The sequence below is a fragment of the Pyrus communis genome, chromosome 8, assembly GCF_041283825.1.
Source record: "Pyrus communis isolate YQ-2024b chromosome 8, ASM4128382v1, whole genome shotgun sequence".
In the NCBI taxonomy this organism is placed as follows: domain Eukaryota; kingdom Viridiplantae; phylum Streptophyta; class Magnoliopsida; order Rosales; family Rosaceae; genus Pyrus; species Pyrus communis.
The window spans coordinates 15,265,364-15,292,989 of NC_142572.1; the positions used below are offsets into that span (position 1 = coordinate 15,265,364).

General features: G+C 37.6%; 2 protein-coding genes across 3 annotated transcripts; one reads left to right on the forward strand and one right to left on the reverse strand.

The window, feature by feature from the left end:
• Positions 1–9,000: 9,000 nt before the first annotated feature.
• LOC137718485 (MUS308 and mammalian DNA polymerase-like protein) lies at positions 9,001–23,947 on the forward strand. 2 transcript variants are annotated; one of them, XM_088698652.1, is made up of 29 exons: positions 9,001–9,178; positions 9,659–10,110; positions 10,270–10,477; positions 10,590–11,459; positions 12,489–12,553; positions 12,908–13,013; positions 13,104–13,304; positions 13,473–13,673; positions 14,597–14,758; positions 14,852–15,091; positions 15,255–15,467; positions 15,648–15,998; positions 16,198–16,350; positions 16,809–17,030; positions 17,382–17,600; positions 17,705–17,822; positions 18,498–18,709; positions 19,523–19,639; positions 19,782–19,979; positions 20,175–20,434; positions 20,722–20,911; positions 21,026–21,133; positions 21,343–21,695; positions 22,206–22,314; positions 22,414–22,554; positions 22,719–22,815; positions 22,907–23,017; positions 23,195–23,315; positions 23,416–23,947. In XM_088698652.1, the coding sequence occupies exons 1-27, from the start codon at positions 9,146–9,148 to the stop codon at positions 23,005–23,007; spliced, it is 5,700 nt and encodes a 1,899-aa protein (XP_088554778.1). In that variant the 5' UTR covers positions 9,001–9,145; the 3' UTR covers positions 23,008–23,017; positions 23,195–23,315; positions 23,416–23,947. The 2 variants fall into 2 exon arrangements, with proteins under 2 accessions (XP_088554778.1, XP_068314148.2); XM_068458047.2 differs by having other exon boundaries at positions 18,498–19,639.
• LOC137717006 (BURP domain-containing protein 3-like) lies at positions 23,515–26,790 on the reverse strand. Its single transcript, XM_088698653.1, has 2 exons — positions 26,260–26,790; positions 23,515–23,646 (listed from the first exon to the last, which is right to left on the reverse strand). Exons 1-2 carry the CDS (start codon positions 26,773–26,775, stop codon positions 23,515–23,517), a joined length of 648 nt encoding a protein of 215 aa, XP_088554779.1. The 5' UTR covers positions 26,776–26,790.
• Positions 26,791–27,626: the final 836 nt, after the last annotated feature.

The window sequence follows — 27,626 nt, forward strand, 5'->3', positions numbered from 1 at the left end:
TTCCTTGAATCGAAAATGAAGCTCTGTTTTGTTTTTCTTACTGACAGAGGTTTCTAGGGAGGAACCTTTCTTTAGGATTTTTTTTTCTCATGCTCACACTATCATTCTACTGAAAAAATAGAAAAAATAATTTTTTTAGAAAAATTTTGGTATTTTTTGACTAAAAATTCTCCACCAATTTTCTTCCCCTAACCCAATAATGCTATCACTTTACTAAAAAAAATAGAAAAAATTGTTGCAGTCATATTGAGAATAGGAATGTGATTGTGTAAATCCTAGAGGATATGAGAGTGTATCTTATATTCCTATTAGGAGTAGATTACTTATTCAATGTTGTAATCCTAAAGGAAAAGGTTTTTACCTATCCTACTACTATAAATAAAGGCACAATGGGGTGAATCAAACACACCTTAATCGTTCAATCAAATAGGCTTATAACATGTTATCAGCATGCTCTTACCAAAAGCTGAGGAATTGACGCATCGTAGGAGGAGGCTATCTTCCACCAAATTCAAAGGCTTATTCGTTTTCTGCTAATCAGGTACGCTTAAAATAAAAGAAGATATTTGAAACGTCCACGAAGCATGAAAACATTACCCATGATGCATGAACCCCTCTATATTTATATTTTCCTTTAGATATATATTGTATATGTTTATATTTTTGTCAATATATATATTTGTTTCATGCATTGCACAATTAAATTGTTATGTGGAATATGTGAGTCAACGTATAAAATTAAATTACAAGCATATTTAGGGTTTCCCAAACCCTAAGGGATTTTGAAAAAAAAAAAGGGAATTGGACATGGTCTAGCACACCACCACACCATCATTGTGGAATCAACAACCAAGCCTCAGCCTGGAATTAACCTCGGGCAAGGCCTGAAGCCTTGAGCCCAATCGTTGCCCAGGCCTGCAGCCTGCACCTTGGCCCGTGTCTTCCACGCCAACCCACAAGGCTAGGCTTGGTCATTGCGGCCTACTTCCCACATCACATGCAGACAGCCCATGCGGCTAGGCTCCCTATGCGACCCAAGACTAGCTCCTACTAGGCCTTGCCTCATGCCCTCCCCTCAGCCTAACCTTGAAACCCAGCTGCGGTTGGGGTTTCTCCTTCACCTTCATGGCCTGCAACCTACTCCCGAGGACTTTTGGGCCTTGCCTTTTACTCAAGGCACCCAACCTGTGCCTAATTATATTTGGGGCTATATTTTTTATTCAATAATATTATTCTAATATTATTTAGCTTCTACAATCGAACATGTATGGCCCAATTTATTGAATTAATTAAAAGCGACCAGCAGTCCATTAATCTAATAATGAATCCAAAATTATTAACCTAAATATCACTTTTGGACATTAACGATTTAATAATTTATTTTTATACTTTAAACCGTGACATACTTTCGTAGTAACGAAACTCTCATACTTAAGTTCCCAAAGAACCTCAAATTCACTATATTCAAATTAATATATTGCATTCTGTGTTTCTTGCAGGAACCTCTCATTATGAACTAATTGTTCATAAAATTAAATTGAACTTATAGTTTCAAATTTAGTGCCTTTGAAACCTGAAGTTTTCATTCAAAACATACCACATGAAACCTGTAGTTTTCATGCATAAATTAAACCAATACATGTCTATAGATCCTACATGTTATACGATATATGTTTATGGCTTACCATATGACTAATCACATTTTTCCCTCTGTTTTAGGGACATGTTGAACTTGAACAAGCTCAATTTCTCTGCTCTAGAAGTCTCTAGAAGAAACTATCTGAAGTGGGTTCAAGATGTGAAGCTTCATCTGATTGCAAAGGGTATTAGAGCCACTATCGAGACACTTATCACCAACAAACTTGTTGACGAAGCTCAGAAGGCTACTGCAATGATCTTCATTTGAAGACACATCCATGATGCACTGCAAACTGATTATCTCATTGAGGATGATCCACGTACCCTCTGGCTTGCTCTGGCCGACTGTTTCGATCACCAGAAATACATATACTTGCCTGAAGTAAGACACGACTGGCAGCATCTTTACTTCCAGGACTTTAAGTCCGTGAATGAATACAACTCTGAAGTTTGTAAAATCTGTTCACTGTTGAAATTCTACAAAGTGGAACTAACCGAATCAGATCTCCTGGAGAAGACTTATTTGACCTTTCATGCCACTAATATTGTCCTACAACAACAATATAGGGCATAGAAATTCACCACGTATTCGGATTTGATCTCTATTTACTTCTCGCTGAAAAGCAAAACTAGCTTTTGATGAAGAATCATCAAGCTTGATCGATTGCTCGAATGCCGAGCCTGAAGCGCAAGCGACACATTTTAGTAGCCATAAACGACGAAAAAATCATCGTCGCTGTAGCAATGGGTGGCAAGCCCCACCATGGGCCCAAGGTCAACAAAGTGCCACACATAAAGGAGGAAATGTGACCCAGCAGCGTCCACCACTCGCCCCTAAGGCCCCAAACTTCAAGAACAACGGCAAAGCTCCCGTTCAGCCCATTTCTACTGAACTAGACATGTGTTATCGTTATGGATCAAGGGATCATTGGTCACGTATATGCCGAGCTTCCCCTGAGACTATTGTTAAGTATCATTCTCGTCGTGAGTCTAACTTTGCACATATGGATCATCCGAAAGATGTAACTACATCAATGGAGATATCGGATTTTCAGGAGGCGTCAGTGCCTATGGATGAATAAATTAGTCATGTTTTTAGGGTGTTTACCCCTAGTGGCCGAGCCCACTAGGAGTGGCCGGCCCTACCCCCCTATTTTTCTAGGTTTATGATTTAATTTTGAACAATTTTTCTAAGTATTTGGAATAATTTTTTTGGTTTTGGTTTGTTTTGAATTATGGATTGTTACTTGAATGGATATTATTTTCTCAAATTGCTTAATTGAATGAATGGAATTATATTTATACATGTGACCAATTCAATCAATTTATTTCTAGGTATGTCTAGTGGGGAAGTTAGTTGTTTGGCAGATGGTGCAACCACGCACACCATCTTGCATGAACAACATTATTTTACTAACTTAATACCCAAGAAAGCTCATTCGGTAACTCTCTCAGGCTCATCCAACCTGATTGAAGGATACAGAAAGACACATATCATGTTGTCCAATGGTACTATCTTGACTATCAAGGAGGCACTTTATTCTCCACGTTCTTGAAGAATGTTGCTGAGTTTTAGAGATATTCAAGATAATCAATATCACATTGAAACCACTGAAGATAATGGTATCGAATTTCTTTGTATCATTTCATACGAATATGCCCAGAAGCGTATTCACGAGAAGTTGGAACGTCTATCGAGTAGGTTGTACATCACAACCATTCGCGGCATAGAAGCCCACAGTGTGGCCAGCCCTATGCCTGAGTTCCAGTACACTTTGTTGCTTTGGCATAACCGTTTAGGACATCATGGACGTGAAATGATGTGTCGTATTCTCAAATCTTCGCACGAGCATAAGTTATATCCCTATGTTGGACTTCTGCCATGCAAAGCATGTTCTTTAGGGAAGTTGAATACTCAACCCTCATATACAAAGATTATTCACGCCCTCCCTAAATTTCTTTAGAGGCTTCAAGGGGACATTTGTGGGCCTATCCAACCAACTTACGGACCATTTAAATACTTTATGGTGTTGGTTGATGCATCGACATGATGGTCATATGTTTGCCTATTGTCCACATGCAACACTGCGTTTGCTAAACCCCTAGCTCAAATCATTAAGCTAAGGGCTCACCACCCTGATTATCCGATTAAGTCGATTCGACTGGATAACACTGGAGAGTTTACGTTACAGACTTTTAACGATTATTGCATGTTAATAGGGATTGATGTGGAACATCTTGTACCCCATATTCACACCCAAAACGACCTAGCAGAAGCTTTCATAAAGTGATTTCAATTGATCGCTCGGACTTTGGTTATGCGAACTAAACTACCGGTATTTGCCTGGGGCTATGCAATATTGCACACAGCTATGTTGGTCCACCTGAGGCCCATCGCTACTTAACCACATTCACTGTTACAGTTAGTCACTGGATACGAGCCTGACGTCTTGCATTTACGGGTGTTTGGGTGCGCCATTTATGTGTCAATATCGCCGCCGTTATGAACCAAAATGGGTCTCAAAGAAAAGTGGAAATCTATGTCAATTATGATTCACCATCAATTGTTCGTTACTTATAACCCTTGACATGAGATCTTTTTGCCACACGTTTTGTAGATTGTCACTTTGATGAGACAGTCTTCCCGTCTTTAAAGGGAGATAAGCATGCTAACGTTTCCGTAGAACGCTGCGAATTATCGTGGTATGCTTATACTATGTCTCATTTAAATCCCCGCACTACCCAGTCTGAAACTAAGCTACGACGAAATATAGATCTTCAAAGCATTGCTTAGAGCATGCCGGATGCTTTTAATGATTTAGTAAAGGTGACAAGATCACATATACCCACTGCAAACGCACCTGTAAGGATAAATGTACCCCATGTACGTCCACAACCTGCTTGGGAAGGCTGAACCGTCCCTGAATATGGGGAGGCCGCACCTTCCATGCGACAAGGTACATTGGCGGCTAGCCAATCATTTGCTTCGACCCTGAAGCAATGTTCTAAAAATTGGCCTAAGCGGTGGTGTACCACCGGGATTTATGCCAAAACGTTTATAAAATCAGGTAGAAGTTAGTCGGCCGCCTAGGTGCTACCTAGGTGGTGGTAGGCGGTAGTCTAGGCGGGCTCGTTAGAGCCTTGGTGGTTATCCATTTCGCTACAATCTGTCAAAAAAGAGAGAGCGCAGTAGAAATCTTGGTGATACATACAAACCTTCTTGATAGTTGAAAGAACCCAGCTCGGATTTCTTCACAAACATCGATGAGAGCTCTGACGATGAGAGCTCTAGAAAGGGGCCTAATTCTGAGAGAGAGAGTAAAAGACGCAACACCTCTTTCTTAAAGACAGAGAGGTGACGATGGAAACGAGGTGTTGGAAGAGGAAATGGAAGGCTGGTTATAATAAAATGGGGAGAGAGAGAGATATATATATATATATATATATATATATATATATATACACACAATTTGGTTCCTTTAATTAGTTTATAGACAAGGGGGTGTTTACCAAAAAGATGGAGAGAGAGAGAGGTATACAATTTGATTCATTTAATTAGTTTATAGAAACGAGGCGTTTATAATAAAATAAAAAAAGGTGATGCGACAGAACAAAGAAGATAAGAGTGAAAAGAAAGCAAGGGTGGAGTGGGTAGGCTAGGCTGGGCCATTTTATATGGTTACAATCTTATTAACTTTTAAATTGTGGTTAATAATAACAACCCACTAGTATTATTAGGTTTTGTTATGATAAATTTAATTATTATATTTCCTTATTTTTCTATTATTTTGTATTTTATGTGTATTTAACTTATGAACTTATTGTATATGTATCATCTTACAATACTTCTCACTATAGTTATATGGCATATATGCTCAATGTATTTTTAAATTTTGGACTTGTTAGATACTCTTTTTGCATTTTATCATTCTTTTATTATCTTATCCATGGATTTCATATAAGTATAATTTTTTTTGTAAGTGTCAATATGCACTTATTTACAAGATATACAAGAAATTTACCTAAATCCGCCCAGGCCGCCTAGGCGATAGGCGCCAGCCTGCCACGGTACTAGCGTCTAGCGCCTAACGTTTTTTAGAACCTTATCCTGAACTATGCAAGACCCCTTGGTTCAAAGGATTCACAACCCCGGAAGAGGAAAATGGCACCAACTAGTGACCCCAGTTTGAATTCGACCATCGCTCACTCATCCTTTTTCAACGCATGAGGTTATTCTAGATTACGGTGATCTTTCATATGAAACATGCCGGCCTCCTAAAAATCGCGAGATTTCAGTCCATTATGATTGGATGAGGTTAGAAATAGGAATGAGATGATCGTCGACGATGCATTCACGTACTCAGTAGCTACTGACATCATGCTTAATGATGACATTGAACCACGTTCTGTTGATGAATGCTGACGTATAACTGATTGGTCAAACTAGAAATAAGCAATCTAGGTCGAACTTGATTCGCTCACGAAACGTGAAGTGTTTGGACCTATTGTTCTCACACCACCACGCGTGAAGCCTGTTGGCTACAAGTGGGTTTTCGTGAGGAAAAGTAATGAGAAGAATGAAATAGTGCAATATAAAGCACGCCTCGTAATGCAAGGCTTCTCTCGGTGCATTGAGATTGATTACGAGGAGACGTATTCCCCCGTAATGGACGTTATAACGTTCCACTACCTAATCAGTTTGGTAGTTTCCGAAAAACTAAATATGCAACTTATGGACGTGGTAACCACGTATCACTATGAGGATCTAGATATAGAAATTTACATGAAAGTTCCATAAGGACTACCATTGACTAGTTCAAATATTTCTAGACCATGAAACACTCTCTCAATTAGGTTAAAGAGGTCACTCTACAAATTGAAACAATCCGGGCGGATGTGGTATAATCATCTGAGTGAATATTTGACAAGTCAGGGTTATGTGGACAACGAATTATGCTCATGCGTGTTCATAAAGAAGTCACATTCTGGATTTGCAATCGTTATAGTTTATGTCGATGACATGAACCTCATTGGGACTCCCGTAAAGCTTGAGGAAATTGATGCACACTTGAAATCGGAATTTAAGATGAAAGATCTTAGGAAAAATCGATACTATCTCGGCCTAGAGATCGAGCATTGTTTGGATGGAATCTTAGTATATCAATCAAACTACACCCAAAAGGTGTTACATCGTTTTAATGAGGATAAAGCGAAGCCTTCGAGTACACCCATGGTCGTTCGAACTTTAGATGCTAAACGAGATCCCTTCCATCCAAAGGAGGACGAAGAAGAGATTTTGGAACCCAAAGTTCCTTACATAAGTGCAATTGGGGGCTTTATTGTACTTGGCTCAGTGCACTAGATCTGACATCTCATTCGCTGTGAATCTTTTGGCAAGATATAGCAATGCGCCCACACACAGACATTGGAATGATGTTAAAGACATTTTCCTTTACCTCAATGGTACGAAGGATTTGGGCTTATTCTATACCCATGAATCTTCGAGTGTTGCCACCCCTATGGTTCTCAGATTGATTCTCGCCTTGTTGGTTACGCAGATGTTGGATATCTGTTTGACCCACATAAGGTGCGTTCTCAAACGGGCTATGTCTTTACCGTTGGAAACATCGCTATATCTTGGAGGTCTACCAAGCAAACGCTAGTTGTGACTTCGTCGAACCATGCTGAGATTCTCGCCCTGCATGAAGCATTGCGTGAGTGCTTTTGGCTGAGAGAAGTTATGGAACATATTCGAAGCACTAGTGGTTTTACATCAATTGTTGACCATCCTATGACAATCTTTGAAGACAATGCAGCATGTATCGAGCAGTTGAAGAAGGGATGCATGAAGAGAGACAACACCAAGCACATAGCGCTGAAGTTCTTTTACTCACACCAGCAACAATAGTATCAGAACATTGAAGTCAAGCAAATCCATTCCCAGGATAACTTGGCCGATCTCTTCACCAAGTCATTGCCCAAGTCTACATTTCAGAAGCTCGTCTAAGGAATCGGTATGCGTAAATTATCTGAGTTGAATTGCTTGTAGTTATCTTATTTAGAAGTTATGTCTAACTTAGGGGGAGTATCTAGAAGCATACTCATATGATCTTAATATACTCTTTTTCCTACGATTAGGAGCATTTTTCCCGCTGGGTTTTTGTCACCTAATGAGGTTTTAATGAGGCACCCATCTTGGGATGATCATACTCCATTGAGTTCATTACTTTCATTCTATTTGACGTTTGTTTTAAGACATTATGCATACTTCTCACTTAGTCTATGGGTTTTCCCTATGCCTTGGGTTTTACCATAACGAGGTTTTATGAGTTTTACTACAAATGCATTCTTCAAATAAATTTGAGACTTGCGATTACCCGTTGTGCCGATGACTTCATCAACTATTCTACCTTATCTGTTGAAGATCTGATGCGATGATTTGTTGAGTATTTACACATTCAAGGGGGAGTGTTGCAGTCATATTGAGAACAAAAATGTGATTGTGTAAATCCTAGAGGATATGAGAATGTATCTTACATTTCTATTAGGAGTAGATTATCTATTCAATGTTGTAATCCTAAAGGGAAATGTTTTTATCTATCCTATTACTATAAATAAAGGCACAATGGAGGTGAATCAAACACATCACACAATTAAATCACTCTATCTTCTCCCTCAATATTGCCGGCTCCTCTCTTTTTAAACCCTAGATCGTTCAATCAAATAGGCCTACAACAAAAATAATTTTTTTAAAATTTTCGGTTCTTTTTATTTTATAATTTTATTTCATTAAGAAAAAAACCCAATAAATTTTATTTATTACCATATATTTATTTTTGATAAATTCCTTTAATGATAGTTTTGAATATATATATATTTTTTTTGTCAAAAAATAAGTTTGTTAAATTAGATTTTAGAATAGGGTTTAGGGTTTAGAATAGGAAGTAGACAGAGTTCGAATCCACATTGTGGTACAAGAGCAACACTCGTCTCCACCACTATAGTAGATGATCACTTGCTATTGTTTTGAAATTTTAGAAATTATATGAAGGTATAATGGGTAAAGTAATAAATTTTTTATTCCTTCTTCTAGAATCTGTTCATTAGCTTCCAAAAAATTCCAATTTTACTGAAATGAGGAATTGTATTAAAAAAAATACGGCATAATCGTATAAATTTACTGACTTATCCTTTTACATATATTGTTTTTTCTCTTGAGCGATTGTATTTTCGAATAGTTAGGTGGCATTTATAAAAATAGAACAAAATAAAGGGGCACAACTGCAAAAAGAGCCAATATTTTCAATTCCCGGGGTGAGGCCGCTTGGTTTAAAAGAGCACCACTGTAGTATTCCTGCGGATTTGGAAGTTTGAACCATGTCTACTTGTCACCCACCTGAGAGCTAAACGGCCGTTTTCCGGCGTCGGAATTAAGATTTCGATCAGAGCCCAAAGCCACAGGTTTCTAGGGTTTCTCTGATTGCAGTGGAACTCTCCGCTTTCAGCCATGGCGTCACCTCCTCGGTCGCGCGTCAATCAGGTTTGGTTTCCAATTAAATTCTTATAATAAAACCCTAGGGACTCATAGGAGCCATTTCACATTCAAATTTGAGATCTTTCTGAATATTGACACGTTTATTTGAAGAATTGGTGATTAGTTTGTTTGAATTTTGCAGTGATGCACATTTTGTTTTGTTATTTCATTTTTTTTTCTTCGGGTTGTGTTATTGGAGTATAATTGGGTAGAAATTGATGGATTTAGAAACACATTGTTTTTGTTATTGTTGCCAATTGTTCACGAAGGGTGTATTCTTTGTGGGGTTCAGGGACAGATTCAGTTGTATTACATTCTTACAGTAACTGAACTAGAAATCAGGTGTGATTCTTTGTGAAAGTGTTGGCTTTTACTGGGTTTCTCCGAAAAACCGCAGTTGAATCTATAAATCTTTAATCATGAAAATGAAGTAATTTGTATAAACAGTTCTACATAACTCAGCTTTTCATTTGTGTGGATGTACAGTATTTTTCTTCAAAGAAAAGGAAGCCTTCATCACCCTCATCGAAGTCTGGGACAAATGAAAAAGATGTAAAAACTATGGTAGAGGGTTCGCCCGGTGCCAAAGGCACTTTGGACAATTATTTGTTGGGTTCACAGGACAATAGTATCTCCCCAAAGCCGTCGCTCAGAGTTTGTGATTCATTAGCCCAGCAAGATCAAGTTCGAAGGAATTTGACATCAATGATGGATAATTCCTTGAAAGATGAATTTAAACAGCTCCCTTTGTCTTCTCAACCGCACTCTCGAGCTAATAATGCCTCCAAAGAAAATCAGAAGGAAACATCCAAGGGATTAACCAAGGTGGGTGATGGTGCAGTTGGAGATACGGTGAAGGATTACTTAGTTCTCACAGAAGGTGGGGAAAGTGCAGAACTTAAAGAGTTTGCAGCAGACTTTTTGTCTTTGTATTGCAGGTATTGTACTCGACTGTAAACATTTGGGCACCCTGAGATATACTTTTTTATTTCTAAGCTTGCTCCTGTTGTTTTCCCTAACCTCTCATATTTCAAATTCTGCATTCTACATTCTACATTCTTTTCTTTTCTTCCAAAATCCATTTTGTTTTGTGTTAGTGATGTTCGACCAAATGAAAGTACTCTGCCAGAGATGAAAGTAAATGACCATAAGAGACAAGCTAGCCCATCTCAGCTTGACTGGGAGGACACGATATATAAAAAGAGGCATCTCATTACCAATCAGTCACACATGGAACATGAATCAAGTTGCTGCAGTGAGAAGAGTTCTGAAGCCATGCTGTCTGGTCGTCCTGATGAAAATAGGGTATATGATTTCAAGACTTCTGAAAATGTGTTACCTTGGTTAAATTTATACCCAGAAATTTTCTTATATTATGATCACACTTGATATGATATTGTTTTAATGTTATGGCCAGGTTACCATCGTTAATGAACTGCTTGAGCTCCAGTCAACCTTGAAAACATGCAGTAATACACCAAAACAATTTGTAGACATGTTTAAATGCTATACACCAAGCTCGTTGACTAGAAAATCTATTGTTCGTGAAACCCCCAAGTCACGTGGAAGCTCATCATTTTCACCTGGAGAAGCTTTTTGGAATTATGCAATTCAACTTGCCGATGGTCTGTGTGCACAAGCAGCAGAAGTAATTAGTGCTGCAGACATCCAATATCATAGTAAAAGTTCGTGCAATTTGAGAAATGCACCCTGTGACAGCAAGTCAAAGGAAATGCTGAATGAAGGTGAGCGCATGGATAACGGTGCTAATTCAGGGCCAAAGGGGAAGTATAGAAAGGATTTAGATAAAGAAGTGTCCCCATTGCTGGTTAAACATTTAGATTTTTCTTGCGAAGACAAAAATTTGGGTGAAGTTGTACCATTACCACATCATTGTGATGCATACAATTTAAAAAGCGCAGCTCTTATAGGTGGTGAGCAATCTGAATCAAGCCTTACAGACCATAGAGGTCTGAGAAATACTATCATGACCCGTTGCACCAAATCTCAGGAAAATCAAGTCATATTTCAAGAACCAGAACCAGATACTGTTAATGCAGTGACCAACATGAAAGTGGATTTGACAGGCAAAGATAATGATAGCATGACATCTTATTCACCAGTTGATGAGGTCGTGAAGTTGAATGGTAACCATGAATCTAGTGAAGCAAGTACTCCTTCAAGCTCTATGCCTCTCAAAGATCGCCTCAATCTGAACAGTTGGCTTCCACCAGAAATATGCAGCATATACAGAAAGAAAGGAATTTCAAAACTTTATCCTTGGCAGGTATCTTTCAAATTCTGAGTTAAGCCAGTGCTCAATTCATTAGTTGTGGAGGATAACAGATGGAGGGCAGTTTAATTGGGTGGTTTGCTCACTTGATATTTGGGTGGATCTTCCATCTACTTAGTTTGTTTTGACACGTGATTAGGTTCTTGTGTTTTTTGGTTTTTCTTGTTTGTCAAATGGAACTAGGACTGGGTTGGGGTTTGATGCTTCTATTTGGTTTAACTATGATGGACAGTGCTACCACCTGAACTTTCTTCCAAATTTTTATCCGACCTACATGACATCATCACATTGAGTTACACAATGTGGCTGTGTTCTTGAATGCAATGATGTAGTGCTCATATCATGTGCCACACAAGTTGGGAAAAAGGTTGGGAGATGTTCAGTTCTTAAGCATTTTCCATTTAGGATACTTTTTCAGAGATGATGATAATCTACATTGCACTTAAAATGAACTACTGTCTATGCAGTTAGGTTTGTTGTGTGATTTGGGGATGAAAACTTGGAAATAGAGTTGGGATAGGTTTGCCTTGAGGAAGCATTGTCAATCACAAACCCATAATCTTCCTACGAAAGGACAACAAGAAAAATGGTGCTCATGGTTGATGGTGTTGCCACAAGTAAATGGTTAAAATTGTGATTTCCCAATCTCTAATCTTTATTACGGTTTTCAATTTGTTTAAGAAAGGACTTTATTATGGTGTCTGAAGTTTTATTTTTTTATGTATATGCACGAACCACTCGCCCTGTTCTTCCACTTTCTCTTTATTACTTTTTATCAGGTTGAGCTTTTGTCTATTATTATTTTGAAATTATATATATTCATTATAACAAATGATCCAGTGTTGTGGTTTGGCCTTGAACCAACAATATACTTCTCTTTACTGTTAGACTAGGATTTCATTGTCTTAAGGGCTTTAGATATAAGTACCTTTCAACGTATTTATGTTTGGGACCTTGGGTTGTTGTGAATCTGTATTAAAACTAGTTACCAAGCATAATGTATGTGCATTCTCCATCTTTCAGGTTGACTGCCTTCAGGTGGATGGTGTATTGCAGAGAAGGAATCTCGTATATTGCGCATCGACAAGGTATTTATGCCACTTATTTTTATCTTAGTTTTTTCTGTCATGTTTTGTGCTTTTGAGTCTTCCTTAGTGATTTGATAGGGTTGTACAGTGTATGTAACATCTAGTAACCCTTTGACATTTCGGAGTTTTAAGCCACTGTTGTTTTTTTCATTTATTAATTCTCTACTTTATCATTCTATTTGTCCTTCCAGTTTATGTATCAGAAGATTTTATTATTTTCACTCATTTAACTTTTATGTTCTTATCACATTGAAAAGATGGAGTCGTTGTTTTATAGAAAAATGTTTATGCTGTTTTTTTACCTTTCACTGGAAGGCATCTATATGTTTCTTAGTCTTGCTTCCTCTGCCACAGTGCCGGCAAAAGTTTTGTTGCAGAAATTCTAATGTTGCGGCGGGTCTTATCAACTGGAGCAATGGCTTTACTTGTACTGCCCTATGTATCAATTTGTGCAGAAAAGGTGATATTGTTGTTTCCCTCAAGATTTGGAAGTTTGGGTTATTGTTTCTTTTGAAATGTAATATCAATTACAAATTCCTATCTGGTGCAGGCAGAACATTTGGATGTACTTCTTGAACCACTTGGTAAGCGTGTTCGTAGTTATTACGGAAACCAAGGTGGTGGAACACTTCCCAAAGATACTTCTGTAGCTGTCTGCACAATAGAAAAGGCAAACTTTTTGATAAACAGGCTGCTGGAAGAGGGCCGTCTTTCAGAAATTGGGATTATTGTGATTGATGAACTGCACATGGTACTTTAAGCCATATTTTTTTGGTTATTAACTTATGTATCAACATCCTGTTGTCACTTCTATGCATATTTATTCTTCCTTCGTTTCTCTGTTTGGTTATCTTCTTTTGGTGTATGCCTATTGGGTGGACTTATTTAAATGCCTCTCGTGCTTATAAATCATTAACAGGTTGGAGATCCAAGTAGGGGTTATCTTCTGGAACTTCTGTTGACCAAACTTCGTTATGCAGCTGGTGAAGGCAATTCTGGATCAAGTAGTGGAGAAAGTTCAGGTATGAGTAGTGGTAAGGCTGACACTGCTCATGGTCTGCAAATTGTTGGGATGAGTGCAACTATGCCAAATGTGGCAGCCGTTGCTGATTGGCTTCAGGTAAGTGGAACTATAAAACAAACTATTATCCTCCACTATATCCTTTTTGAACAAATGTTTCATTGTAGGCAGTTGTCATTAACACCTGCAGGTCTCATAATAAGCGTAGCTGTGGGTCTTTCAACATTGATTTAAGATTATAGATATAAATAATCTTGACTTGGATTAAAGGGTTTTTATCGAAGAGGGATTGAATTCCACTCTTGAAGTACTTTGCTATATATGATAAGTAAACCTTCTCATAAGCTCTGTCTTCTGAGGGAAAGAAAATCAAATAGTTTAGTCTTGTTCTGAATCTTCCGGCGGAATGTTTTTTTTTGACCAATCACCCAATTAGACAATCAACTAGCTTGATTACAAATTTTAACTTTTTCAGTGACTGAAGAGAACTACCATGTTTTTAAAATTTTGTATTTTAGATTCTTATGGGCCAACTTGATATTGGACGAACTGTTTATTCCTGAAGCATTATACAGTTGACAGGTTAAATGTTGGCTTTTTAGAAAGCATTTCATTATTCATGTCTTTCATGTTTTCTTTTATTAGAATTTCTGGTTATGTTACCCCAAATTACGAACTAACCGCATCACACACACAAGATGTATGATGGATGTTACAACAGGAAGTGGGGTATGTGAGTTGAGAGTGGATTGGTTGGAAGTGAGTTGCATGTAGTTACCATCCTAATTTAATTTGTTGATCTATGATTAATATTGCTTAAAGGGTGCCTTTGATATTATATGAGTTGAATAAGAGTATTTTCTGTTGAAAATTTTACTAATTTATTTTGAATTTGTTCACATATTATGTTGAGGGAGTACAAAGTACCCTACTAGCTAGTGCACACATCTTTCCATAATTTTTCAGCTTCATGGTGTGGCTGGCCATATTCTATACCTAACTTTCGACAAATATACATGCAGGCTGCACTATACCAGACAGAATTTCGACCAGTACCATTAGAAGAATATATTAAAGTTGGTAACACCCTTTATAACAAGAAAATGGATATTGTTAGAACATTTCCTAAAGCGGCTGACCTTGGTGGTAAAGATCCAGATCATGTTGTGGAGCTGTGCAATGAGGTGGGGACTTTTTACATCCCATCTTTTACTGAAGTTGTTTTGAGGCACTAATTTGAAGGTTGATCAATGATGAATTGAGGGAATGTATCTCAGGTTGTTCAAGAGGGTCTCTCCGTGCTAATATTTTGCTCTAGTCGAAAGGGATGTGAATCAACAGCAAGGCATGTTTCAAGATTCCTCAAGAAATTTTCACCTAACATTCGCAGTGATGACAGTGAATTTCACGATGTTGCTTTGGTTATTGATGCCTTACGAAGGTGCCCTGCTGGCTTGGATCCAGTATTAGAAGAAACTCTTCCTGCTGGTGTTGCCTATCACCATGCTGGCCTCACGGTATTCTGTTGCTTTGGGTTGCCTTCCTCTAAGTTTTTACTATTCTTTCCCTATAATTTTTTCTGTTTTCCATTTGTTATTTATTTTGATGGTTAGTTTCCACAAATAGATAGTAGATGAGCTTTTCTCCTGAATGAATCTGTCTGCTTTTGTTTATTCTTAGGTTGAGGAGAGAGAGATTGTCGAAAATTGCTACCGTAGAGGCCTGGTACGTGTCTTAACTGCTACATCTACCTTAGCAGCTGGGGTTAATCTACCAGCTAGGCGGGTCATTTTTCGTCAGCCCAAGATTGGTCGTGATTTTATTGATGGGACAAGGTACAGACAGATGGCTGGTCGGGCTGGTCGAACTGGAATAGATACAAAAGGAGAAAGTGTACGTTTTAGTGTGTATTCTTCTTCTTCAAGGATTCTCTTAAATAATCAGTTTGTTATATGTGTATGCCGTGATCTTTGTGTAATTTGCTTTTTAGTTTTAGTTCATTCTTTTATTTTGCTTTTTCAGTTGGTATAACCATTTCATTTATTTTAATATGTATATTTTTTTCTTGACCAGGTACTTATTTGCAAGCCAGAAGAGATCAAAAGAATTATGGGAGTTCTTACTGAAAGCTGTCTGCCATTGCGTTCTTGTCTATCTGAAGATATGAATGGAATGACCCATGCTATCTTAGAAGTTGTAGCTGGGGGAATGGTTCAAACTGCTAATGACATTCATCGATATGTTAGGTGCACACTTCTAAACTCCACTAAACCATTTCAACATGTGGTGAAATCAGCACAGGAATCTTTGCGGTGGTTGTGCCATAGGAAATTTCTAGAATGGAATGAGGATACTAAGTTATACAGTATCACACCTCTTGGACGTGCAGCATTTGGCAGTTCTCTCTGCCCTGAAGAATCACTTGTAAAGATTCTAACTTATTCTTGTTATTGTCCAATTAATTGCCCAAATATCTTTGTTATCTGTACATCATTGAGCCTAAACTCGTCAGTACAATAACTCACTTTTGCGATGGGTTATATTTTTCTGTTAGCTGACCCCTACTATTTGAATTTAGGTAATGCATTTGACATTGATCATGCTTTCTCTATTGATGTTCTAGATTGTGCTGGATGATCTTTCAAGAGCAAGAGAAGGGTTTGTGCTTGCATCTGATTTGCATTTAGTTTACCTAGTAACACCAATAAATGTTGACGTTGAGCCTGATTGGGAACTGTATTATGAACGGTTCATGGAATTGTCGGCTCTTGACCAGGTAATTTGCCTCTTAGCAAATAAGCAATTAATTGCTAATGATTTTGTGCCTGTGCATGTAATATATATTTTTTTATATGTTATTGGAGAACAAATAAGTTCATAGGAGACATTATGGAAAACCTCATGTTTAAAGTATGAATTTGTCTTATGCTAGCAGTTTATGGGATTATCTAGAGCTGACCCCATCTGCTGAGAGGTCAACACTCTGATTGGATTTATAAACACTTTGAGTGGTTTGAACTCCTGTTCTATTTCAAACCTATCTATATCAGTCCATCATCCATGTTCAAACATGAAACTGAAATATTTTCAATAATTGATATTTGCCTGTGAATTGAGCAGTGAGTATTACGTCAAAATTGTATGACTTTATGACTCCATGCCAACTGATTTCATGGATTTCAAAATTTATGGTTCTTATATTTTTCTTTTTCATTCTCTTTTCATGGAATGCAGTCTGTTGGCAATCGTGTTGGAGTGACAGAACCATTTTTGATGCGCATGGCACACGGTGCACCTGTGCGTTCATCAAACAGGTTCAGAGAAAATCTGAAACCGCTGCATGGAAAATATGAAAGTGGACCTGGAATGAACAACAATACTGTACTTCAGGATGATCAAATACTTCGAGTGTGTAAACGGTTCTATGTTGCTCTCATCCTGTCAAGACTAGTTCAGGTATCGTCTTTCTTCTTTCTCAGCCTGACGATTGAGGATTTCCTTCATGTCATTCTCATTTATTGCTTGATAGGCACACATACTCAGAGGCATTGTCTGAGTTTCTGGCATGCATTCACGTTTATTTAAATGGGCTTCCTTTTGCTCTGGTTTTACACACGAACATGGGAGGTGACATGCATTTTGTTCCTTTAGTCTTGTCATTCAAAATTTTGTTCCTTTTCTTTTTCGAGCATGTATCAGTTAAAATTTATTTATTTTTGGGATATGAATTGCAATTGCTTGTATATAATTGGTGAGATTTGTTGACTTCTGTCTTGCTAAATGTGTACTCTTCTATCTGTGGTGAAGGAAGCTGCTATCACTGAGGTTTGTGAAGCTTTCAAAGTGGCCAGGGGTATGGTGCAGGCCTTACAAGAGAATGCTGGAAGGTTTGCATCTATGGTAACCATGTTTTGTGAGAGGCTTGGATGGCATGATTTCGAGGGCTTGGTTTGCAAGTTCCAAAATCGTGTTTCATTTGGAGTGAGAGCAGAGATTGTAGAGCTTACTACAATTCCATATGTCAAGGTATGTGAACTACAATTACATTTGTAATCTCCTTTTCATACCTTAAATATGTTTAACAGTGGTTTTTATATAATTATATGTAAATGGTATATGTTGATCTGTAGGGTTCTCGAGCAAGGGCACTCTATAAAGCTGGCTTGCGTACTTCTTTAGCAATTGCTGAAGCGTCCATCCCTGAAATTGTCAAAGCTCTTTTTGAATCTTCATCATGGAATGAGCAAGGTGATGCATATAAGATTTTAATTTTAGTACATGGCTTCTCGGATTCCTATGATAAGTTTCTTGTAAAGGATTTCTTAATATCAACTAAATGTGCTGATAAGATCACATTCTTCTAAACTATGTTTGATTTGTGATGGTTACCAGGACTATTAAGAAATAATTGATCTTAGCTTAGTTCTTAGCATTTCTTTGCTTTGGAGACATTCATTTATCAGGTGAATGCATTCTCGTTGACCTTTAAAAAAGGAATTGAGTTTGAGTAATATTACGAATCAGTAACTACAGAAAAGACTAATTTCTTAGAAGGCAATTTTACTTTGTGATAACTCATGTCAAGACCTTTTCTGAATGTGACACTCTTTCTGGTCTTTCAATGAACTGCACAATGGTACTCTTTCCAGTCAAGTATTGTACAACAATTAGTTTTCTACAGGCGTGTAAGTTTGCTCAGATGCATTTGTTTCATGTGCTTGTGTGCCAGCGGGGTTGTGATAATATTTGTTCATGTAAATGGTTCTACCTCTATTGTTTATGTACTTTATTTTATGAAGATAGAGTTTTCGTCCCCTTTTCTTTTCTAACTTATTTTAATATTTCTTAAAGTTTTGTTTTATTTTAATGTGTATTTTTTCTGCATTCTTTCCTAATATTGGTAAGTTGATAATATGACTGCAGAAGGTTCAGCTCAAAGGCGCATCCAAGTAGGTGTAGCAAGGAAGATCAAGAATGGTGCACACAAAATAGTTCTTGAAAAAGCTGAAGAGGCAAGAGTTGCTGCCTTCTCAGCTTTCAAAGCTCTTGGATTGGATGTCCCACAATTTTCTCGACCGGTATTTTCAACTGGCGGTGGAAGTCCCAGTATGCAAGGAGCAGGAAATTCCTCTGGTGATAACTCCACTAATAGCTTTCCTAATGTAGAGCGCAGCGCAGAGTATGGTGCTAAGCCATCTTTGGAAGGTATCCATTCTGAAAAGGTTGCAGAAGTAAATTCAACTGGTATCATGCAAATTAAGTCTGGTCCTGAAAATTCTAAAGTACATATTCGAGGGTCTGCTACCCCCGTAGAGGAGCTTACTGTTGTGGTTGATCAAAACAAAAATGCTGATTTGACCGACCTGGTTCAGTTACAAAGCTTAGCTGACAGAACCAGGGCATCTGATGAGTCTCTTGATCTTGAAAAACAGGACCGCTGCAGAAGGGATAATTTGTCCTCTGGCTATAATGGCAATGCTTGTGAGAAAGGCCCAATTCACGCAGTTAATACTCTTGGTGGTTTTGATTCCTTCTTGGATCTCTGGGAATCCACCTCAGAGTTCTATTTTGATATTCACTACAACAAAAGATCGGAATTCAATTCTGTTGCGCCTTTTGAAATACATGGCATAGCCATATGTTGGGAAAACTCTCCTGTGTACTATGTCAATATTCCTAGGGATCTACTGTGCTCAGACAGCGGTAAAAATGAATGCTTGAATTTGAATGGATCCGGCAATGGAAGTAATGGCTTACCTCTTGATGATTTGTTGGAGATGGCTGAATGTAGATGGAACAGGATTGGTAAAATAATGGGGAAAAGAGGTGTTAGAAAAATTACTTGGAAGTTGAAAGTTCAGATTCAGGCACTTAAAAGTCCTGCAGTTCATACTCAGAGATTTGGTTGTCAGAATCTTGGAGGGAAAAGTGCTTGTTTTGAAATCATAGACAGCTCGTTTTTATTGTTGCCTCCAGTTCATATAAAAGATGGAATTGACATGTGCATCGTGGCCTGGGTTCTTTGGCCTGATGAGGAGAGAAGCTCTAATCCTAACCTGGAAAAGGTAAAGTAAAAAAAGAATATCATTTCAATCAAAGCATTTGTTAAAAGAAAAAGTATTTGACTATAATTGTTTCATTCACTGTTTAGTGTTTACATGTTCATCGTTATTGAATTTGCATTGAAGATTTTAGAATGATTTATAGGAAGTTAAGAAAAGGTTATCCAGTGAAGCTGCGGCAGCTGCTAATCGGAATGGAAGGTGGAAGAATCAAATGCGAAGAGCTGCACACAACGGTTGCTGCCGTCGGGCTGCACAAATACGGGCCTTATGTTCTGTTCTTTGGAAGTTACTTGTTGCTGAAGGCCTTACTGAAGCCCTCCTAAATATTGAAATCCCTTTGGTAAGTTACTTTCATAGCATCTGACTTAATTTTTCTGAGGGAACTTCATTTTATTTGAGGTTTACATTATTGCTATGGTTTGTTTTGGATTTAAATGCACGTATAAATGCATCACCACTGTTTAGTTAGGTGCTTGAGAACCAGTACCCAACCCTATTACTTTTGACACTAGCTTATTGCTTATTTGTATGCTAGGTTAATATTCTTGCTGACATGGAGCTATGGGGAGTGGGTCTTGACATGGAGGGATGCTTACAAGCACGCAAGGTGTTAGGAAAAAAGTTAGGACAGCTTGAGAAGGAAGCTTACAAGCTAGCTGGCATGAAATTTTCATTATCTACGGCAGCAGAAATTGCTAACGTATTATATGGACACTTAAAGTTGCCCATACCAGAGGGGCGCAATAAGGGGAAGCAACATCCAAGTACGGACAAGCATTGCTTGGATTTATTAAGGTATTAAGTGAGACTTATTTTCTTCTATCGTACTTCGTAACCTCACCCATCTGATGTGTGAATTAGCTGTTGAAATATTAATACTCAAGGGAATAGGATTACTATTTAACTATTTTATTCCATAGAGGTTTCCATCCTGTTTAGATTGTTTTGTTTGAATAGTGAACACTTGGAGATGGTTTTTGGGTATTCTTGCATGCACACTTGAATCTTTTCGTTTTGTCATTTGTGGCATCAGCCTCTCATTGTTTTAATGGATGAGCATCCTATAATCGATTTCATTTCAGGGATGAGCATCCTATAATTCCTGTCATTAAAGAGCATCGTACGTTGGCAAAACTCTTAAACTGTACATTGGGATCAATTTGTTCACTGGGTAGGCTATCCATGAGGACACAGAAGTACACATTACATGGTCATTGGCTTCAAACATCAACAGCAACTGGTCGGCTTTCAATGGAGGAACCAAATCTCCAGGTTTGGGTTTCCCATGAGTTGATTTATTCTCTCCTCCCTCTGCTTCAGTTGTTAACAAGGTTTAATCGTGATTTTAATATCACATTTTCTTCTTTTTTTATTTTATTTATGCAGTGTGTTGAACATATGGTTGACTTTAAAATGAATAAGGATGGAAATGGAAACAAAACTGATGTTGATCAATTCAACATCAATGCTCGTGAATACTTCATTCCTACTCAGGTAATGATCAACTTTTTCATTTCCTTGAAGGCCGTTTGTGTGTTATTGTTATATTTATACCATAAAAGTCAAAATTCTTGAGTAAATGAGGATGTGGGGGAGGGTTGAAACAGTAATGTCATATATTCAGATAGATGACAGGAGAAGGGGATGGGATTTATGATTTCATGGTTTACATTAGTTGATTTATTGTTGCTATTCTTTTGCAGGACAACTGGTTACTGTTAACTGCAGATTATTCTCAGATCGAATTGCGTCTGATGGCACATTTCTCTAAAGACTCTGCACTCATTGAACTCCTTAGTAATCCCCATGGTGATGTCTTCACCATGATAGCAGCTAGATGGACTGGTATTTCAGAAGAGTCTGTTAGTTCCCATGTACGAGATCAGACTAAAAGGTTGGTGTATGGCATTCTTTATGGAATGGGTGCTAATAGCCTTGCAGAACAACTGGACTGCAGTCAAGAAGAAGCTTCCGAAAAAATAAAGAACTTTAAAAGTTCTTTTCCTGGAGTTGCTTCTTGGCTCAATGAAGCAGTTGCATATTGCCGCACGAAAGGGTGAGGACATCTTACTATTTTCCTGGTTGCTAGAAGTCGTTGAACTCTCTTGGGAATAGGTTGCTATAATATCTGAAAACCATGTGGTATTTTGGTTAATATTTCTTACAATTGAATAGGCTTTTTTCTGTTTTTTTCTTCCTCCGATTACTCAACTCTTTCATCACATTGCCTTTTCCTTCTAAATAGTTGTGTTATCATATGATCAGAGGTTTCTTATTTATTAAGTCTATTTTTATTTATTTTTTCTTGGCCTGAGAGGGAAGGTTTATGCTTTTTTTTTCCTTGTGTTTTGACTTGTTTTCAAAATTCACTGGTTCTTCTCCTAGTGCTGGTTATAAAGTTTTTGGAAGAAGCATCTCTTCGTAAAAAATAGGGGTCAATGTTGATATAAGTTTAGCATTCTTTTCGTCTTCTTTTTCTTTCCCAGAAAAAGAAAATGTAATACACTCCTGTATACATAAATTTTGAAGATATCCAACTGTTGATTATCTGCATTATTGTGCCCAGATACATCGAAACCCTTAAGGGAAGAAAGCGCTTTTTGTCAAAAATAAAACTAGGAAACAGTGGAGAAAAGTCAAAGGCTCAGAGACAAGCTGTGAATTCTATATGTCAGGTACGACTTTTTCCCTCCCTTCTGTGGGGACAAGGAGTGTGGGGGTTTAACGTTAATCACTAAATTGTAGTATTTTTCTCTGATGTCCTCCTTCTACAGGGATCTGCTGCTGACATAATTAAGATTGCAATGATAAATATATATTCTGTGATAGTTGAGGGTGTTGAAAGGCCTGATTCTTCTTCTCATCCTGCAACAAAGTTACACATACTGAAGGGCCGCTGCAGAATTTTATTACAGGTCGGTTTTGGAAATTCTGTTTGTGTTAACGTTCTTTGGTCAATTTGAAGTGTAGAGGAAGATATTAATAAGCTAAGATATTTAGCATCTTGTTAGCTTTTTTATTTAAATATAATTTTGCTTCATTACTCATGTAACAATGCTTGTTGGTGGTTTCTAACCAGGTACATGATGAATTAGTACTGGAAGTTGATCCTGTTGTGATAAAGGAAGCTGCTTTGCTGCTACAGACGAGCATGGAAAATGCTGTTTCGCTTCGTGGTATATTTCTAAAGTTTCTGGAACATTGCTCAATAGTTGATAATTTGAGGACATTTGTTTGCTGTACCTAATTTAGTTATTTGTTGTCCAGTTCCATTGCATGTCAAAGTGAAAGTCGGAAGATCGTGGGGTTCCTTGCAACCTTTTCAGGCCGACCAATATAAAGATAAAGCTGTTGTGCCTGCACAATAGATTGACCAAGGTATGTTCTTGCTGTTGATCTGAAAAAGTAGAACATTCTTGCATTGGATGGTGGTGAGTGATGGCTTTACAACGAATCTATGTACTTCTTGTTGTCAAAAGAAATGTTATACAGCATGTTTTCTAATCCTGTTGCGGCTTTTTTTAAATATGTTCCGATGATATACATAATACACAGGGAAATTCACTATATATTCTGGCTAAGCAATGCTTTCCTTGGAAAGATGCTGGACTGGACTGCATGTCATTCAAAATTCTTGAGGAAAATTTGCAGAGCTGTCGTTGGGGTTCATGAACTTGTGAGATCCTCTTTCTGTCACTATTCTAATTGTTAGTTTTCTTTTTATTTACTCTCTATTTTTCAATTAGGACTTCTCAGACATTAGTATGCATTCTCAGGGAATTCTTTTTACGGGAGCGGATGCAACTGTTGGAGATCACAGAAGAACCACCTGGAATAGAAACACAATACTAACTGACCATGTAGAACTGACGGGTTCAAGGATCGTAAGCTCCTGATTTCTTAAACCAGACAATAGTGTCCTCGAAAAGAAAATGGCAGATGGCAAGGGTTCGTGGCGGAAATTTGAGAAATTGGAAGGCAAGGTGCTTTGGGTTCCATTTCGATGTGTCTGCACATGGCAGACTGCTACTGCCTTATCGTTCATGTTGTCATCACTTTACAAAGACACCATATAAGCACTTATTTTTTCTGGTGCATGACTGGATAAAACAGCGTACTTGTAATCGAGCTTATGACACGCAACGAGTTCGTCGCCTGCCAGCTGATAAACGATAGAATCATCATTCATTCAGATGTTTTTAGTCTTCAATTGTACAGATGTATCTCATTAACTCAAAATGTATTCATTGTACAGCATGATTATATAATACACACCTTATGCCTCTGATGAGTTATCGAGGCCATTCACTTCAGTCTTCTTCTCTGGCTCCGCCTCTTTCACACCGTCTTTTTTTGTTTTTTCTTTCCCGATCTTGCTTCTACCCTCGTAGGCTTGCCTCTCACCAAGTCAACCATTTCTACCAATCCTCCTGCTGCTGACTTTCTTCCCTTCTGTCTGAAGCCATAACTTTCAAATCTTGACCTACAACTACAACCTACGGCTTCTCAGATCGTTCCAGTTTTGAAGAGCCGCAGTTTGTTGGCTTGTGTTGACGAATCTCTCCCCTGCCCACCTCAGTATTTCTCAAAGATGACAGGAAATGATGCTCATCTTCACTCCACACTCCTTTTTCCACCTCTGTCGACACTGCTTAAGTATTTCTTGACATGCAAGTCACTTTTGCTTCATTCGATTTTTAGTTGTCTTAGTTATAGCACGTACGGTTTGCATTCTCAACTTACACACCAATACACTCTGAGTGAAGTCAGCATATCGACTGATCTGTGTAGTTTATGTATTCTTTTTAACTTCAGTTTTGTTTCAAACCGTTGTTGCGTTTTCGATGCCATATATAAATCGATTAATTCTCACTTGAACAGGCATGTAGCTAGCCTCATCACCAAAGTGTTCTAAGATTGAGCAGCTATACACTCCTCAATTTTTCGTATACAAGCTAAGCCGGGATCAAATAGCTCAATTGTTGCTATTGTTAAATAGGCACATATGTTGGTACCCTTCGGCCTCATAGGGCACAAATAACTTATTATGCGCAGTGGTCATATTTTTTGAAATGTTGTGAAGAAGCTTTGCAGCTAACAAAATGATTGTCTATCACAAACTGACCCATGCGTATGCAGTCTTTATTGTCATGCAATCAAGAAAACAGCGACTGCCAACTCTTGTTTATCAATACGCTACAAAATATATGGCCACTGTGCACAATAAGATATTTGTGCCCTATTAAGGTCAAAGGGCACCAATGTGCCTATGTAACAATAGCAACAATGTAGCAACTATAATTGCACGTGCAATCGATCCTTTTCTTAAGGATTTTAGGGATTCTGCAATCGTGTCTGTTTATCGTACATCGTACGATCATTTTTCGTTAAGTACTATTTAATTTGAATTTAAAATTTAAAATTTTAAATGATTTCTGACCGTACGATGTATGATGAATGAACACGATTGCAGAATCCCTATGATCATAGGAAAAGGATCCGCGCGAGATCCTTTTCCCTAACAAAGCGTCGTGGTAAATGGAAATGATCTATCATAAATCTAAAACATATGATGTGAGTTTCTTACAAGCCTAGAGCCCCGTGTCAATTATTTTGGTTTTGAAGAATGTACCGGTACAATAATTTTTTTGATTTATTTGATGAATGTACCCATGCTTTTATATATATATAGCTAACAATTTTAATTTAAAAATTATAATAACTTACGTAGAAATAAATTATTATATTAATTTCAGAGATTTTAATTAAAAATTGAAAATCAACAAGGTTTCAGTCAAAGAACATTAATAAATAGAGACCGTATTCAAAGTCTCTCATGAAAAAAAATAACTAATTAGTGAAATCTAAACTATATTTAAAATAGAGTGTTTAGTGTTCAGTGATATTTCAATTAACACCTTATGTTAGATACAGGAGTTCTACATTAGAGGTGTATAAAACAAAGCAGTAAATAATTTATACATGTGGGATGTTCACTAATAGTCACTGATTTTTTGGTCTTTCGTGATGAAAACCCATACTTAAGGTTTAATTGAGTATAATATTAGTGATATGAGTCATGTTGGACCGAACAAATTAATTACAGTATCAAAGTAGGCTATTCTTTTAACTTATTTTGGCCCTATATACTAACTCCAATTTCCTCCCTTAAGTCCTAGTTGAAGGCCAGTATGGAATATGGACTCAACTATATGCAAGAATTTTGCAGTTGTCATAGAGATCTTTTTTTTTTTTTTTTTTTTTTTTGAAGAACGTAATAGAGATCATTTTATTTGTTTTTTACTCTATTGTTTCTTCTTAATTTCCTGCTAATGAGAACTTGGTTACTGAAGTTAATAGTCAAAATGCTAGTTGTTTTAATGAAGATAACATCCCAATATTAACTATGGGATATTTTTTTCATAAATAGCGGGAATCAACTAGAATGCTCTTATTCAATTCTTCTTACAGGGAAAGCTCTCTGGCAAGTAATCATGCTAGGTAGCTAATGTTTCTGTTTTAAAACCCAGGCAATATCGCCATCCGGAAGAAAATGGCAAACGGGAATGGTTCCTGGTTTAACTTTCAAATCTTGAAAGATCTTTGGGTTCCATTCAGATGTCTGTATGGCAGATAGCTACTGCTTTCACGGTGATCCCGTCTGATCCTCGTAGAGGCACCATATAAGCCCTAATACTTTGAAATGCATGGCAGTAGAAGACAGCATACGGGTAGTTTAACTTGTGACACACAATGACTTTGTTCTTGTAGGCTGCAGAAAGGTTCTTCATTCCTGGGGATATTGTAAAATTTTGCACATCGGCAGCTGCTTTTTCCACCTCCGTGGAGACTGCTTCAATATTTCTTCCGAGCTTGAAGGCGGCATAGTCAATCATCGACTCCAAAGATGTGGCACATTGTTTTTTTTCTCCTTTAATGCCCTGACCTTCGCACTCCTGAATGGTTTCATTAATTCTAATCGCTTCCACAGACCCTGGTTTCAATGAATATTGGTGGAGAATTTGTGGCATTTTGCTAGATGAGAAGGGGATGGACTCTGCAGTTTTTCGGGATAGGAAAGTTGCTCTAGTCGAATTTTTAGCTAAGCGATATTTCTTTCCATTTCCAGGATGCATGTCCTTCTCCAGGAAGAAAAATACTTGACTCGGGCCTCCACTTTTACCTTTGTAATTCACAAAAACACACCAGCAGTTTCGGGCAGCATCTTGACTGAAAAAAGACAAGTTTCCTTTGCCAACTCTAGTGTGATATGTAGAATTAGCAACATAAATAGAGAATTAGCAACACTAGTGTGATTGTCACAAGGGAATTGTAATAAGGACTCCAAACAGTCATAATTCCATTCTCACCCTTTTTCTATGAGTAATATTAAGGAGATTACATATTTATATCACATTAGTGTATCATATCATGTGGCAAATAAGTGATGTATACAACCAACATCCATGAAATAAATTCGTTAATTAACGTGACATACACATATCACATGACACATCAAATGATACATTAATGTGGTACAAAAATGTAATCTGCCCAACAGGTTAATTATTTGGAGTGCCAATAGTAACTCTTTATTCCAATACAAAATAACCGTTCTATGTTCATGGAGACAATCCCAATTTCATGCAATCCCAATCCCATTCGCAAAGAATGAAATCGCTCCATTCTGTATATTCTTTGGTTTTCTTAACCACATATCGTATCAGTAGAGTGTTGAGAAAAGCTTTTGAGTCAGAGATTGTCAATACAAACCAGGTTGGACAAGTTGGCTGAGAGCCTTTGGCATTGTTGTGTCTGGCAGGATGGAGTTCCAGTAGTGAAGTTGAGGTGGCAGTAAAGTAGTCGCATAGCTTGCCATTGCCATCAGTGTGAGCCGCAAAATAGTTAAAATTCTCATTAGTACGAGATAAAGAAAATCAGATATGTATAGCTATAAGATTCGTAAAAATCATTGCGAAAATTCAAA